Raw genomic sequence first — 17,505 nt, forward strand, 5'->3', positions numbered from 1 at the left:
GGGGGCACCTACATGTGGTTACAGTGGGTTTTGGAGGCCTTCCATTTACCAGCACAAGTGTTACGGGGGGGGGGGGGGGATGGGCCTGGGTCCTCCTGGCTGAAGTGCACTGCGGTACCCACTAAAAGTGCTCCAGGGACCTGCATACACGCAGGCCTCTAGGACTGGTTGCTGCTATATAACATTGGCACACCAGTTGACACCTGAAGACTAATCTCTCCGAAAACGTCCTTTATTGGAATAACAGCCTTTACTCACAGTTAACTGCAGATCAGAGGTTGTGCCCCACTGGCAACGAGTCTCCCTGGTACTGAGATGAGCAGTAGGTCAGAGCTAGCAGAATGCTGTACAATGCCCTCTTTCAGCCACATTCAAGGGAAGAACTAAGTTCTGTAACGTGGCTAACACAGGAAAGGGAACTAAAACTGGCTTACAAAAATGGCCACTACCGCATGGACTACAACAGGAAACACAACAGGGCACACTCTGACCCAGTAGGTAGGGGGAAAAGCACCATGGGAGAAGAGCCTACCAACTACCAACATCGTGAGACTGTAACACAAGCTAATGAAATCACGGAGCCCAATACCCTACACCCACCACAATGCAATGCTGATGTGACCCTGTACTGCACCCGAGAGCCACATCTGACCAGGGAAAGGCTGTGACAGGATCGAACACATTCTGCTGTCATGGAGGTGGGTACGGCATTTGAGACTGACATACAGGCTGGGAAAAAAGTTTGTAAAGTGGGATTCTTTTGGTGGGAGGGGGTTAGTGACCACTGGGGGAGTCCGGGGAGGTCATCCCCGATTCCCTCCAGTGGTCATCTGGGCAGTTGGGGCACTTTTTTGGGACTTGTTCGTGAAAAAAAAGGGTCCAAAATAGTGACCCAAAATCGCGGTAAAAATGCCTTTTTTTTCGATTATCAGCTAAAGACGCCCATCTCTCCTCGGCCGATAACCATGCCCCAGTTCCGCCTCCACCACGCCTCCGACACACCTCCGTCAACTTTATTCGTTTCCGTGACGGACTGCAGTTAGAAACGCCCAAAATCGGCTTTCGATTATACCGCTTTGGGCGCCTTTGCGAGATAAGTGTCTATCTCCCGATTTAGGTCACACTATAGGCGTTTTTCTCTTTTGAAAATAAGCTGGATAGTATACTACTTACAATGTCAATACGCAATAGAACACTTTAATTGATAGTGAAGGGTAAAGCAAAGTTGGAACATATAGATAGGCAAGAGAGTAAGAAAAGTTAGAAAGCAAGATGATCAATTCAAAGAAAGTTGCACATGATGTCAGAGATGGTTTAATATTATCCCAGCTAGGGTAGCAGTGGACAAACATACCCCACCGTGGTATGTGCAGCCCATGTCACTCCTTGTGTGTGTGAGTGAGACTAACAAGTTAGTTACTTCTTCCATTAAAGGCCTGGTTGAAGAGCCAAGCTTTCACCTGCTTCCTGAAGTAGAAATAGTCTTGCGTTAAATGGAGCCTTTCAGGCAGTGCATTCCAGAGTGTGGGGGCTACTCCGGAGAAGGCTCGCTTGCGGGTATCACATCGTGTAATGCCTCTTGTTGTGGTTAGTGATACTCCTTGAGAGGAACGTGGAGGGGCATAATTGAACGAAAACGTCTATCTCCATGGGCGTTTATCTCCGAGAACGGGTCTGTGAAGGGGCGGACTGAACTGTATTTTCGAAAAAAATAGACGTCCATGTTTTATTCGACAATTTGTGAGCTGGGCGTTTTTGTTTTTCAGCGATAATGGAAAATGAAAGCACCCAGCTCAAAAACGAATAAATCCAAGGCATTTGTTCGTGGGAGGGGCCAGGATTCGTAGTGCACTGGTCCCCCTCACATGCCAGGACACCAACCGGGCACCCTAGGGGGCACTTTTACAAAAACAAAAAAAAAAAGGTAAAAGAGCTCCCAAGTGCATAGCACCCTTCCCTTGGGTGTTGAGCCCCCCAAATCCCCCTCAAAACCCACCGTCCACAAGTCTACACCATTACTATAGCCCTAAGGGGTGAAGGGGGGCACCTACATGTGGGTACAGTGGGTTTGGGGGGGTTGGACGACTAAGCATTAAGCAGCACAATTGTAACAGGTAGGGGGGGGATGGGCCTGGGTCCACCTGCCTGAAGTCCACTGCACCCCCTAACAACTGCTCCAGGGACCTGCATACTGCTGCCAGGGAGGTGGGTATGACATTTGAGGGTGAAAATAAAAAGTTGTGAAACATCATGTTTTGTGGTGGGAGGGGGTTAGTGACCACTGGGGGAGTCAGGGGAGGTCATCCCCAATTCCCTCTGGTGGTAATCTGGTCATTTAGGGCACTTTTTGGGGCCTTATTCGTGAAAAAACAGGATCCAGGAAAAGTGCCCTAAATTCTCGCTATAAACGCATATTTTTCTTCCATTATCGGCAAAAGGCGCCCATCTCTGATCGCCCGATAACCACTCCCCAGTTCCGCCTTCACCACGCCTTTGACACGCCCCCATCAACTTTGTCCGCATCCACGACGGAGTGCAGTTGAAAATGTCCAAATTCGGCTTTCGATTATACCGCTTTATTCGTTTTTGTGAGATAAACGTCTATCTCCCGATTTGGGTCGCAATATAGGCGTTTTTCTTTTTCAATTATAAGCTGGTTAGTGTCCTTGGCGGTATGGAGAGGATTGTCCTATTCTTCAGGTACTCAGGGCCATTTCCTTTGAGGGCCTTGAAGATCAGATATAGTTTTATGAGATATACATTGTGTGATTAGTACATAAGTACATAAGTAATGCCATACTGGGAAAAGACCAAGGGTCCATCGAGCCCAGCATCCTGTCCACGACAGTGGCCAATCCAGGCCAAGGGCACCTGGCAAGCTTCCCAAACATACAAACATTCTATACATGTTATTCCTGGAATTGTGGATTTTTCCAAGTCCGTTTAGTAGTGGTTTCGTCCAACCCCTTTTTAAACTCTGCTAAGCTAACCACCTTCACCACTTTCTCCGGCAACGAATTCCAGAGTTTAATTACACGTTGGGTGAAGAAAACGTTTCCTCGATTTATTTTAAATTTACTACACTGTAGTTTCATCGCATGCCCCCTAGTCCTAGTATTTTTGGAAAGCGTGAACAGATGCTTCACATCCACCCGTTCCACTCCACTCATTATTTTATATACCTCTATCATGTCTCCCCTCAGCCGTCTGTTCTCCAAGCTGAAAAGCCCTTTCCTCCTTAGTCTTTCTTCATAGGGAAGTCGTCCCATCCCCGCTATCATTTTAGTCGCCCTTCGCTGCACCTTTTCCAATTCTGCTATATTGTTACTTTGATGTGCTGTAATCCACATTCAGTCTTTGAAAAAGTGGTATGCAAATTCCCAATTAAATGAAGTCACTACAGCAAAGCAATTTGCTATTTGGGCTGGTTGCTGGGTAAAGCACTGGTTAGGTGAGCAGTGAGGTAAGAACCAGGGGACCTGGGTTCAGTTCCCACTGCAACTCCTTGTGACCCTGAACAATTCACTTAACCCTCCATTGCTCCAGGTACAAAACAGAGATTGTGAGCCCGTCAAGAACAGAGAAACTACCTGTAAATAATGCATAAACCATTTTGGTTATACCACAGAGAGGTGGTGTATCAAATATATTATGTGCCTTCTGCCTGCCTGCCTGCTGTTACTCAGGAAAATAAATACTTTTGAGAACAATTTTCAAAGCCATTTATCTGGGTAAATTATCCTGGTTGCAAACCCCCCACCACCACCTGACTAAAAATACATAGAAGAGTGAAGAGCAGGGCAGGATGGTGAAATTAGGCCCAGTGTCCATGGGTAAAGCAAGGGTTAATTTTTGAGCCAGATGTATTAGGAAAATTAAAGAAAGTAGTCTCTAGTCTAAAGTTGAAGGAATTGACCTACTGTAGGCCACCGAATGAGTGAGAAAGAAAAGGGTGCATATGAAAAAAAATGCTTTGAAGAGAAAAATCTTGGTAAGATAGTAGCCTTTCTGCTTTAATTAAGGGAAAGGGAAATGGGACTTGATATACCACCTTTCTGAGGTTTTGCAACTACATTCAAAGTGGTTTACATATATTCAGGTACTTATTTTGTACCAGGGGCAATGGTGGGTTAAGTGACTTGCCCAGAGTCACAAGGAGCTGCAGTGGGAATTGAACCCAGTTCCCCAGAATCAGTCCGATGCACTAACCACTAGGCTACTCCTCCACTAGCAACATTCCATGTAGAAGCCTGCCCTTGCAGATCAGCAACGCAGCCGCGCAGGCTTCTGTTTCTGTGAGTCTGACGTCCTGCACGTACGTCAGACTCACAGAAACAGAAGCCTGCGCGTCGCACTGCTGATCTGCAAGGGCAGGCTTCTACGTGGAATGTTGCTAGTGGAATAGCAACATTCCATGTAGAATCTCAAATAGTAGCAACAGAATCTCAATAGTAGCAACATTCCATCTAGAATCTCCAATAGTAGCAACATTCCATGTAGAATCTCAAATAGGGAAAGGGAAATGGGACTTGATATACTGCCTTTCTGAGGTTTTTGCAACTACATTCAAAGCGGTTTACCTATATTCAGGTACTTATTTTGTACCAGGGGCAATGGAGGGTTAAGTGACTTGCCCAGAGTCCCAAAGAGCTGCAGGGGGAATCAAACCCAGTTCCCCATGATCAAAGTCCACTGCACTAACCACTAGGCTACTCCTCCACTAGCAACATTCCATGTAGAAGCCTGCCCTTGCAGATCAGCAGCGTGGCCGCGCAGGCTTCTGTTTCTGTGAGTCTGACATCCTGCATGTACATGTAACGTTGATTTTCAAAAAGGGTTCCAGAGGAGATCCGGGAAATTATAGACCGGTGAGTCTGACATCGGTGCTGGGAAAAATGGTGGCGGCTATTATTAAGAATAAAACTACAGAGCACATACAAAAGCATGGGCTACTGAGACAAAGTCAGCACGGATTTAGTGAAGGGAAGTCTTGCTTCACAAATCTACTGCATTTTTTTGAGGGGGTGAACAAACATGTAGACAAAGGGGAGCTGGTGGATATTGTATATCTAGATTTTCAGAAGGTATTTGACAAAGTGCCTCATGAAAGACTCCAAAGGAAACTGGAGAGTCATGGGATCGGAGGCAGTGTATTATTATGGATTAAGAGCTGGTTAAAAGATAGGAAGCAGAGAGTAGGGTTGAATGGAGAAGGGTAGTTAGTGGGGTCCCTCAGGGGTCTGTGCCGGGACCGCTGCTTTTTAACGTATTTATAAACGACATTGAGATGGGAGTAATTAGCGAGGTAATTAAATTCGCAGATGACACAAAGTTATCCAGGGTCGTCTCGTCGCAGGAGGAGTGTGAAAGATTACAAGAAGACTTCATGAGACTGGGGGATTGGGCGTCCAAATGGCAGATGAAGTTCAGTGTTGACAAGTGCAAAGTGATGCATGTGGGAAGGAAGAACCCGAATTACAGCTATGTTATGCAAGGTTCCGCTTTAGGAGTTACGGACCAAGAAAGGGATCTGGGAATCATCGTGGATAGGATGTTGAAATCTTCAGCTCAATGAAATGCAGCGGCTAAGAAGGCGAACATAATGTTGAGTATTATTAGAAAAGGGATGGAAAACAAGCATGAGGGTGTTATAATGCTTTTATATCACTCCATAGTGCGACCGCACCTGGAGTATTGTGTTCAATCCTGGTCGCCTCATCTCAAAAAAGATATAAAAGAATTGGAGAAGGTGCAGAGAAGGGCGACAAAAATGATAAAAGGGATGAGACAACTACCCTATGAGGAGAGATTAAGACGGCTAGGACTCTTTAGCCTGGAGAGAAGGCGACTAAGAGGTGATATGATAGAGGTTTACAAAATAATGAGTGGGGTAGAGCGGACAGATGTGAAGCGTTTGTTTACACTTTCTAACAGTAATAGAACCAGGGGACACAAGATGAAATTAGAATGTGGTAGGTTTAAAACAATTCGGAGAAAGTTTTTCTTTACTCAGCGCGTAGTTAGACTCTGGAACTCACTGCTGGAGAAGGTAGTGACAGCAGCTGGCCTTGCTGAGTTCAAAGGGGGTCTGGACAGATTCCTGAAGGAAAAGTCCATTGATCGTTATTAAATTTTGGGGTTTTTGCCAGGTTCTTGGGGCCTGGATTAGCCGCTGTCGGAGACAGAGTGCTGGGCTTGATTGACCTTTGGTCTTTTCCCAGCGTGGCAGTGCTTATGTGCTTATGGATTTCGTCATTTTGCAAGGACGTCCAAATCGCAACTTGGACGTTACTTTCGAAAATGCCCCTCTATGTTTCTAGGGAAAAAGCAGAAGTATTTGAACATAACCTGTGTTATGCTTTCCCAGTGGATACCACTAGACATTTTTGAGTTAATATTCCAAAGTACTGGTCCGAATACCAGCACCTGCTAACTGGGATATTCAGAGGCACAACTCCTAAATTAGGGAATTCTATAGATGACAGCTAAAGTTAGACACTAAGGGGCGGCACACTGAAAAATGGCCAGCGGTAGTGTAGACACGTGTTTTGGGCTCGCGTAGAATCATTTTTCGGCATGCCTGTAAAAAATGCCTCTTTAAAATTGTTGCCGAAAATGGATGTGCGGCAAAATGCAAAATTGCCACACGTCCATTTTGGGTCTGAGATCTTACTGCCAACCATTGACCTAGTGGTAAGGTCTCACACGGTAACCGGGTGGTAATGGTCTACACACATAAAATGCCGATTACCACTCGCATGCCAGAAGATAAAAATATTTTCCAGGACGCGTAGCGGACGTGCATCAAAAGTGAAATTACTGCAAGGGCCACATGGTAGCCAGGCGGTAACTCAAAACGGACACACATTGGGCGTGCGTGGGCACCTACACGTCTTAGTAAAAGGGCCCCAATTTGGCAGCCAACTTTTGATTTGGAAAGGGATGCTGAAATGAGACTGAAACAGCAGATATAAGAAAGCGCCTAAGTGTTTTTGCGTGTAACTGTAAAGGGGGCGTGGCCATGGGAAAGGCATGGGCAGGTCGGGGGTTCCAGAAAATTAGACTCAGTTTTATAGAATCCCATGGATATGCACCCAACTTGCATGAGAGGATTTACATCAGGTTTCAGCTTCTGCTCCCAATGCTATTCTGTAAAGAATGCTCATCCCAGAATGCCCTTTACAGAATAGCGCCGGGGGCCAATTTTTTACAGCACTCAAATTTGGGCACCATTTACTGCATCCAGCCCATAATGTCTTGAATATCCATATATGCTGACTCTGCACAATGCAGCTAGGGCCAGGGCGGAGTGTGGGCGGAGCCAAGACACTCCTGCGACGTATCCTGATAGTGGCAATATGCAGCCTGCTATCCCGATAACTTAACTGGATAATTTCGGACAGATAAACGGCTCTCCTAAATTATCTGGATAGCAGAATGATACAGGTATCTGCATATTTTTTGACTGCTGCAGTTGGCATTTTAAAAAAGCACTGACCACAGCAGGTAGAGATTGACCCATTTGTTTCCAGTGTTACCAAAGCACAGGGTGAACATTAACATGTGCTGACTCTATCTGTTTTTGTCAAGTCTCTCGAGACTTGTATAGCTGTTTCTTAAGAGTTATTTAGCTGTAAGTCTCAATATCTTGAAGTATAAACCCCTAGCACATCAACACACCTAAATCTCTTGTTCTTTTCTGAAGTTCCTTTATTGAATAACATAGATGATTACTCACAGTTAGATGTTCACAAGCACAAAGGAACCCTGTAGTTTGTGAGCTTTATCAGTGGAGAGAAGGTAGAAGTTTAACCAGGATCAGCTCATTGCAGAGATAAGAAAAGTAGTTCCACAGATAGAGGCAGCTCGGAGTTAGGTGTTTGGGAGTGCAGTACCCTCTTTTAGGAGGGTATTTTCAGGGTGAAAAGACTAGTGCTTTTCCAGAGCTACAACAGGATCATTGCTTTGTCCTAGAGCAAGATGGAATACTGTCCTCCTCATGGGCAGAGGGGGTGGAGCCAGGAGCTCATACAGATTTAGAAAGGAAAGAGTAGAAAGGTCAATAGGGACAAAGCCTGCCCTCGAGTGGCAAGGTCGGCTCTAGGAGGCAGCCACTGATTGGAGGAAAAGGTCATACCTGGCTGACCTCTCAGGACAGAGATAGTAAGAATGGCCAGGAAGTGCTGGCACATAAACAAAGAAGCCAAGCTTGGCTGAGACAGAGGAGTGATCTAAGCAGCATCACAACCAGTAGTAACAGATCTTATACAGACAGGCAAGTGGGGTTGCGTTGTCTGTGAACTACATTACACACAATGCATTGCTCACACACATATCTTAGCAGTGAAGACTGCAGCAGTCAAGATCTTTAGGAGTAAGAATAGCAGTGAAGGCATTAACACATTTTAGGGTCACACTATAACTAGTGCCAGGCTGTCAGGGGACAGAACATTTCTACAATCGATAAAATTTTGTGCATAGAAGCTTTTGTGCTTAAAGTGTTCATTTTATTGCAGAAATATAAAAATCAGTTCGAAGTGGACCTTTTCTTAATTCTGAGGTTTCGTGCTTAGGATGACAATGGAAACGGCATCTCCGACAAGGATCTCCGTGCTGAGGTGGACACCTTCATGTTTGAAGGCCAGGATACTGTAGCCAGCGGCATCTCCTGGATCCTGTACTGCATGGCCAAGTACCCAGAGCACCAGGAAAAATGCAGGGAGGAAATCCGAGAGATTCTGGGAGATCGTGACACGGTGGAATGGTGAGAGTGTCTGTATTCAACATCTTAAACCTTGCTTTTATTTAGTATTTCATTTTCATATTATATATTTTTAAATTTTAAAGTAGGAGGTTTAATCCATCTGCATTAGCAATGATAAAATAACATCTTTGTATTTCAAATGGGGTTGCATGGTAGATTACTAATCCCTTATTATAAGCAGATTTAAAAAAAGCAAAAAATACATTATGAACAACTTGCCAGGTGCACCTATGAATGTGCGACATGGATATAGAACATACATACAGTATGTACACGTGTGCATACAAACATGTATATACATGCATGTCTGTGTGAGTGTCAAAAGATTTTTAAAAATATGAAAAAATATACATGCATGGTTATGTACATGCCATGAAAATGCAGAGGTGTAATAGAAATGTAGACATTAAATAAATTGGATGGGAAGCATAACCACATGTATAAAAAATGATACATAAAATATATACAAAATAAATAGAGCAGGAATATACACATGTGCGTATGGCACGAATGTTGCAGAAATTCCATAAAAACTACAGAGATATAATAAAAAGCATAACAAAAATCACTATGACAAATCAATGCGAACAAAAACCTTAAGCACAACATAATGGTCCAAAATGAAAGTCCAAACAGGGGGATGATGATTTGATAGATCCAGTGGCGTTCCTGGGGGGGCGGTAGGTGCGGTCCGCCCGGGTGCACGCCACTGGGGGGGTGCCGCATGCGCCTGTCCGTCGTTCATTCCATGCTCCCTCTTCCCCAGAACAGGTTACTTCCTGTTCCGGGGCAGAGGGAGCATGGAACGAACGACGGACAGGCACGTGCGGCACCCCCCCAGCGGCGTGCACCCGGGCGGGGGGGGTGACCTTTCGCCGGGAGGGGTCGCGCTGCATCCGGGGGGGTGCTGCACCCGGGGGGACGAGGCGCATTTGCGATCCGCCCCGGGTGTCAGCCCCCCTAGGATTGCCACTGGATAGATCAAAAGACAGACAGATCAATATCAATGTTAAGGCCGGCTGGGGTGACCGTATTCAGTTCGAAAATGCATCTCTGTTCTTTTTGTAGCAGTAACAGGTCAAGATTACCACCCCGCCATGGTGTTTTGACGACCTGATATATGAAGAACCGAAGCTCAGAAGGGGAGTGTGATGAGTCTATGAAGTGTTGGACAAGAGGGGTGGTGAGATTGCCCCGTCTGATATTGCTCCTGAGTTCGATAATGCATGTCTTGATCTTCCTTGTGGTCTTACCTACATATAACAGTGAGCAAGGACAGGTTATAACATAAACGACTTGTGCTGTGTTGCAGTCTGTGTTGTTATGTAAAGGATAAATTTTGCCAGTCCGTGGATGCTTGAAGCTATCAATGTCTAATGATAATGAGCAGACGGAACACTCACCACATGGATGGTGTCCTGTAACAGGATCTCTTGTCTCAAGGTTTTACAAAGTTTTGCTGACCGGTAGAGTAGATGGTGCGATAATCTCCTTAATGTTTCTTCCCCGGGTATATGCAACAGTGACTTTTTTGTTTTGGAAACAGCGGAGTCCTTCAAGAATATGCCAATTTTTTTCAATAATTTTCCGAATGTCACCAGAGAGGTTGGAAAATCTTAAACTGCATACGATATCCGGTGGTTCTTTCTTGGCGCGTGGTTTAAGGAGTTGCTCTCTGTCTGCTGCCTTTGCTTTTTGAAGACCTGTGCTGATGCATCATAGAGGGTAGCCTCTATCTTGGAATCTTTTTTTCATTGGTATAGATTGTTGTTCAAACTCCTCGAATTGACTACATAGTCTTCTTAAACGTAGGAATTGAGATTTGGGGAGGTTTTCTTTAAGGTTCCTACTGTGAAAGGTGTCAAAATGCAAGAATTGATTCTTGTTTATTGTCTTTCTGAAAATGGTGGTGTCAAAACCATATGTTTGGTGATATATTAATGTCCAGAATTGAGATAGATTGGTGATGATAGTGCATAGTGAACTTTAAATTAGGGTCCAGAGAGTTAAGCCAGATGTGAAATGTTTGGAGTCCTTCAAGATCACCTTTCCAGAACATCAGAATGTCGTCGATGTATCTTTTCCATAATATGATTTCATCTTTGAAGCAGGGGCGTAGCCAGACAACAGATTTTGGGTGGGCCTAGGGAAGAAGTGGGTAGGCACCAATTGTTCTCCCCCCCTCCCCCAACCACCACCCAAAGAATATCTCAGCTGGTGGGGAAACACATCTTTCCACCTTGGCAGTCTGCAGCAGGCATGCACTGAAAACTGAACATTCGCAGTCTTCAGCTGGCCGAGCTTGGGATCCCACCAGCTGCCACTAAACATGTGCTACTGTTGGGTGGGCCTGAGCCCTAACTAGGTGGGCCTGAGCCCACCCAGGCCCACCTGTGGCTACGCCACTGCTTTGAAGGGGTGAGATTCTAAAAATTTCTGTTCAAAGTGTGCAACATATAAAATGGCGATGTATGGGGCCATGGTTGTCCCCATGGCTGTACCCCTTATAAAATTTCCCTTGAAAGCATAGGAAATTCTCTTTTAACGCTAATGTTGCTAGCTGAGCAATGAAAAAGGTTGGTACCCTTAGAGGGGCATAATCGAATGCAAACGCCCATCTCCATGGGTGTCTATCTCCGAGAACGGGTACGTGAAGGGGCGGGACAAACTGTATTTTGGAAAAAAATGGGCATCCATCTTTATTCCGATAATACATTTTGTGCCGGGCAAATGCATCGGATTTGTGCGGATTTGAGCTGGGCGGTTTCATTTTTCAGCGATAATGGAAACCGAAGGCGCCCAGCTCAAAAACGACCAAATTCAAGGCATTGGTTCGTGGGAGGGGCCAAGATTCGTAGTACACTGGTCCACCTCACATGCCAGGACACCAACCGGGCACCCTAGGGGGCACTTGTAACAATTTAAAATAAACAGTTAACTACCTCTGAAGTCCATAGCTCCCTTCCTTTGGGTGCTGAGCTCCCCAAATCCCCCCCAAAACCCACTGCCCACAACTCTACACCATTACCATAGCCCTTATGGCTGAAGGTGGGCACCTAGATGTGGGTACAGTGGGTTGTGGGGGCGGTTTGGAGCGCTCCCATTTACCACCACAAGTGTGACAGGTGGGGGGGGGGAGGATGGGCCTGGGTCCACCTGGCTGAAGTCCACTGCACCCACTAACAACTGCTCCAGGGACCTGCATACTGCTGTGATGGAGCTAGGCATGACATTTGAGGCTGGCATAAAGGGTGGAAAAAAAGTTGTTAAAGTTGTTTTTTTTGCATAGGAGGGAGTTAGTGACCACTGGGGGAGTCAGGGGTGGTCATCCCCCATTCCCTCCGGTGATCATCTGGTCATTTAGGGCACTTTTTTGGGACTTGTTCGTGAAAAAAAAGGTCCAAAAAAAGTGACCCAAATTCACGCTAAAAACACCTTTCTTTATTCAATTATCGGCCGAGGACGCCCATCTCTCCTCGGCCGATAAACACGCCCCAGTCCCGCCTTCACTACGCCTCCAACACGCCCCCATCAGCTTTGGCCATTTCCGCGACAGATTGCAGTTTAAGACGCCCAAAATCGGCTTTCGATTTTACCGATTTGGACGCCCATGGGAGAAAGACGCCCATCTCCCAATTTGGGTCGAAATATGGGCGTCTTTCTCTTTCGAAAATAAGCTGGATAGTGTCTCTATACGGTCATTGAGAATGTCAGTGAGTATAGTAAGTGCTTTGTCCTGGGGAATGTTGGTGTAAAGACTCTCGATATCAAATGTGACAAGTATAATATTCTCATTGTCTCCCTCAAACTCATCTAACAATTGGATTACATGAGCGGTGTCGTGTACATAGGATTTGACTTGTGGAATAAAAGGACGCAGAAAAACATCTACAAATTTGGATAGTGGTTCCAATAGTGATCCGATTGCAGCGACAATGGGTCTCCCTGGTGGATTGTAGAGTGTTTTGTGCACCTTAGGTAGCATGTAAATGGTCGCTGTGATTGGATGAAGGACTGTCAGAAAATCTTTTTCTTTATAAGTTAAGAAACCGGAGTCAAATCCAAAGTTTATCCAGAAATCTACTTCGACTTTCAGGTCAGTGGTTGGGTCCTTCTCCAAAGGTTGATAAAAGGAGGTGTCTGATAGTTGTCGCAGGACTTCATTTATGTAATCATTTGTATTTTGTATGACGATTCCTCCTCCCTTATCTGCTGGTTTGATAACAATATCGTTGTTGGAACGAAGGGACATCAGTGCTTCTTTTTCATTTTTTTACAAATTGTAATAATTTTCTAGTACAGTCAGATCTCATATCACACATTTCTGGAATGTTTGAATAAGTGGATCTGGTGGGTTCCAACGTGATTTATTTTTGATGACACTTTGGTCATTGTAGTTGACGGATTGTTCATTGAAGAAATGAGTGATTTTTAATTTCCTCTCAAATCAGTGTAGGTCAATTCTTGACTGTAGAGGGTCATAACGATTAGTTGATATGAATTTGAGACCTTTTTATAAAACATTCAGCTGCTCATTAGTTAGTGTATACTCAGATAGGTTGATTACCGGGATTTCGGTAATCTGTTGTCCCACTGTTGGAAGCTGTTCGTCCGCCATGTTCTTCCTCTCCATATTCTTCCTCTGCCTCGTCCTCTTCCACGGTACGAATTGGTCGAATGATAGGCTCCTCTGGTGGTCCTGGTTGGATTGTTCAGGTTCCAAACTTTGTCTAAAAAATGATCCTGTTGTTGTTTATCATCCATCTTTCTATTGACGATAGTTGAGTCCTGCTTAGGGGTTGAACAAGGTGATATAAATAGTTCATCAAAATCATTTCTAATCCTTTTTCTGGCCCTTTCTGGAAAGGCTTTTGAAGGCCCTTCATTGGCCTGTGTGTTAGTATGGTGTTGCATAAATTCATCTCTGTAGCTTGATCTATGTCTGTTCTGTTTATTAATATGTTTGGGAATTGCCCTTTTGTATATGTTTCCTCTTTTATAATCATTTTCATTGTGTTTGAATTTCTCATATTTATTTCGCTTAATTTCTCTTCGAAAATGCATGTCATAATTAGTGTCTTTTTTAGATAGTTCTTCAGTTTTTATTTGAATTTCTCTCTTAAGATCATCCACTTTTTCTTTTGATGTCTCTATTAGCAAGATCATTAAATCAAATGAACACTTGTTCAGAATGGCACACCATCTATCTTATTTTCGAAAGGGAAGGACGCCCATCTTCCGACACAAATCGGGAGATGGGCGTCCTTCTCCAGAGGTTGCCCAAATCAGCATAATCAAAAGCCAATTTTTTGCGTCCTCAACTGCTTTCCGTCGAGGGGACAACCAAAGTTCATGGGGGCCTGTCGGCAGTGTACCGAAGTCGGGATGGGGGCGAGGTTAAGAGATAGGCGTCCTCAGCCGATAATGGAAAAAAGAAGGGCGTCCCTCAAAAGCATTTGGTCGACATTACTTGTTCCCTTTTTTTTTCACGACCAAGCTTCGAAAAGGTGCCTGAAACTGACCAGTTGACCACCAGAGGGAATTGGGGATGACCTCCCCTTACTCCCCCAGTGGTCACCAACCCCCTCCCACCCTAAAAAAAAAATTAAAAAAACATTTTTCCAGCCTCTATGCCAGCCTCAAATGTCATACCCAGCTCCATCACAGCAGTATGCAGGTCCCTGAAACAGTTGTTAGTGGGTGCAGTGCACTTTAGGCAGGCGGACCCAGGCCCACCCCCCCCCCCCACCTGTTGCACTTGTGGAGGTAAATGTGAGCCCTCCAAAGCCCACCCGAAACCCACTGTACCCACATGTAAGTGCCCCCCTTCATCCCTAAGGGCTATAGTAGTGGTGTACAGTTGTGGGGAGTGGGTTTTAGGGGGGGGGGGTTGGGAGCAATTTCTGAAGTCCACTGCAGTGCCCCCTAGGGTGCCCGGTTGGTGTCCTGGCATGTGAGGAGGACCAGTGCACTACGAATGCTGGCTCCTCCCACAACCAAAGGGCTTGCATTTGGTCATTTTTGAGATGGGCGTCCTCGGTTTCCATTATGGCCGAAAACCGGGGACAACCATCTCTAAGGTCGACCTAAATGTTGAGATTTGGGCGTCCCCGACTGTATTATTGAAACGAAAGATGGACGCCCATCTTGTTTCGATAATACGGGTTTCCTCACCCCTTCGCAGGGACATCCTCAGAGATGGGCACCCTTAGAGATGGGCGTCCTCGTTCGAAAATGCCCCTCCATTTGTCAAGAAATTCTTTATTGTCCCTAAACATGCATGTTTATGTGCACGCATGTACATATCCACGTCTATATCCACGTTGCACATTCATAGGTGCACCTGGCAAGCTGTTCATAATGTATTTTTTGTTTTTTTGATCTTTTTATAATAAGGGTATATTTTGATCTTCTCATAGCAATGTAAACATCTGATAAAGAATCCAAACAAGCAATCATTATTCTTTTTAATTAATAATACAATTTTTCAGATTTGTGTTGTCACTAAATAACATATATAATTATTATTCAGCACAGGTCATGATATTTGCCCACCTTGGTTTAACTTGAATTTGAACTCATACATATGCAAACGATGACCGGTTAGCGTTTTTCAGTATGGCAGTACACATGTACACGTCCTTCCTTACAACAATTAAAAATGTCCTTATTATTCTTAAAAAATGTTTTTATTATTCCTAATCAATATATATCATTTTGGACACACACATTAGTTATTCTCAATACTAATTGTGCTGAGCTTACTGCATTTTACGTTTAGAATTAGGGACGTCATCATTGACGTCACTAGCTTATACATATTTATATCAGTGCCGATAACAGTCGCTCTGTTTACTTCACTGACTCCGTTACTGAAGGAGAGCGTCTCTTTACTCGAGAATCTTTTTTGATGATTTTTTGCGACGGTAAGCTCTTTTAGAACAACTGCCTGAACGTAACCTTATAATATATTTTATTCAGTCTTTCCGTTCTTCTCTATAAGTACTAATTTTGAAATTAAGCCGTTTTTTTAAATGTGTGTGAGTGTAAACGCCGGAATCAGTGGCTTTTCCCGCCTTTTTGCCACATCTCTCTGGACCGTTTGTTTTTAATACCACACAACCTCAGCACCGCAATAGACATATTGTTTTAAACCTCACGGCGTCAGCTCAAAGAATTATGGCTACCTTCAAGGGTTGCTGCTTCCCAGCACTCATTAGACAAGGCGACATTCGCTAATATATATGCTGATACCAGGGACGTAGCCAGACTTCGCAGGAGGGAGGTCAGCCTGAGGTGAGGAGGCACACTTTAGCCCCCGCCGCTGATCCCCACCTGCCATTTTTTACCTCCCCGCCGCCACCACCACCTTTGACCCCTCCCCAGCGCCGACCCTTTTCTTCCTTTTCAGTGCTTTTCAGTGCATCAGATTTCATAGCTTAACATCCTTTTCAATGAGCTTTCAGAGGCCAAAACCTCCTGCCTCAGGTCAGTATAATGCTGTTACGGTATCCTCGCCTGACCTAAGGAAGGAAGTATTGGTCTCTGAAACTTTATTAACACAGGTACCATATTACTTTATCCTAAATTAAAATAAAATTATTTTCTTTACCTTTGTTGTATGGCCATTTACTTTTTCTCATTGTGTTGCTCCCAGTCTCTAGATTCTGCTTTCCTTCGTCTTTCTCTTGCCAGGGTTTCCTGTCCATTCACCACCTATGGCTTTTCATCTTTTCCTCACCCTTGTTCTCCACATGCCCCTTCCTCTTATTCTCCAGTCTTTCCCTACTCTGTCCTCTCCCTCTTTCCATCCAGCAGCTCCCCTCTTTCTCTCCCCATCCTTCCAGTGTCTCCCCTCTTTCTTTTGCATCCAGCGTCTCCTTTTTCTCCCTACCCTTCCATCCAGTGTCTTCCCTCTTTCTCTCCTCATCCTTCCACCCATCTACCCTCTCTCCTGATCCTTCCATCTAGTGTCTCTATCTCTCTACCCTTTTCTGTTCAGTCTCCCCTCTCTCTCTCTCTCCACATCCTTCCAGTCTCTCCCCTTTCTCTCTGCATCCTTCCATCCATCTCCCCTCTTCCTCTCCCTATCCTCTCATGTCCAGCGGCTCTCTCCCTTCCCTCCTGTCCCTTCTTCCTCTCCCTCCCATGTCCCAGCGGCTCTCTCCCTTCCCTCCTGTCCCTTCTTCCTCTCCCTCCCATGTCCCAGCGGCTCTCCCTTCCCTCCTGTCCCTTCTTCCTTTCCCTCCCATGTCCCAGAAGCTCTCTAGCTTCCCTCCAGTCCCTTCTTCCTCTCCCTCCCATGTCCCAGAAGCTCTCTCCCTTCCCTCCAGTCCCTTCTTCCTCTCCCTCCCATGTCCCAGCAGCTCTCTCCCTTCCCTCCAGTCCCTTTTTCCTCTCCCTCCCATATCCAGCAGCTCTCTCCCTTTCTTCCAGTCCCTTCTTCCTCTCCCTCCCATATCCAGTAGCTCTCTCCCTTCCCTCCAGTCCCTTCTTCCTCTCCCTCCCATGTCCCAGCGGCTCTCTCCCTTCCCTCCAGTCCCTTCTTCCTCTCCCTCCCATGTCCCAGCGGCTCTCTCCCTTCCCTCCAGTCCCTTCTTCCTCTCCCTCCCATGTCCCAGAAGCTCTCTCCCTTCCCTCCAGTCCCTTCTTCCTCTCCCTCCCATGTCCCAGAAGCTCTCTCCCTTCCCTCCAGTCCCTTCTTCCTCTCCCTCCCATGTCCCAGCAGCTCTCTCCCTTCC

At 45.4% G+C, this 17,505-nt stretch overlaps 1 protein-coding gene across 1 annotated transcript in view; it reads left to right on the forward strand.

Annotated features, from left to right (window-relative positions):
* The window catches only part of LOC115471793 (cytochrome P450 4B1-like), a 76,475-nt gene that overhangs the window by 36,016 nt on the left and 22,954 nt on the right, over window positions 1–17,505 (forward strand). Inside the window, exon 8 of the mRNA XM_030205627.1 lies at window positions 8,574–8,764. Within this exon, the coding sequence (XP_030061487.1) occupies window positions 8,574–8,764 (191 nt within the window). The remainder of the gene's footprint in view (window positions 1–8,573; window positions 8,765–17,505) is intronic.

Source organism: Microcaecilia unicolor, chromosome 6, assembly GCF_901765095.1.
Source record: "Microcaecilia unicolor chromosome 6, aMicUni1.1, whole genome shotgun sequence".
NCBI classification, from domain to species: Eukaryota; Metazoa; Chordata; class Amphibia; order Gymnophiona; family Siphonopidae; genus Microcaecilia; species Microcaecilia unicolor.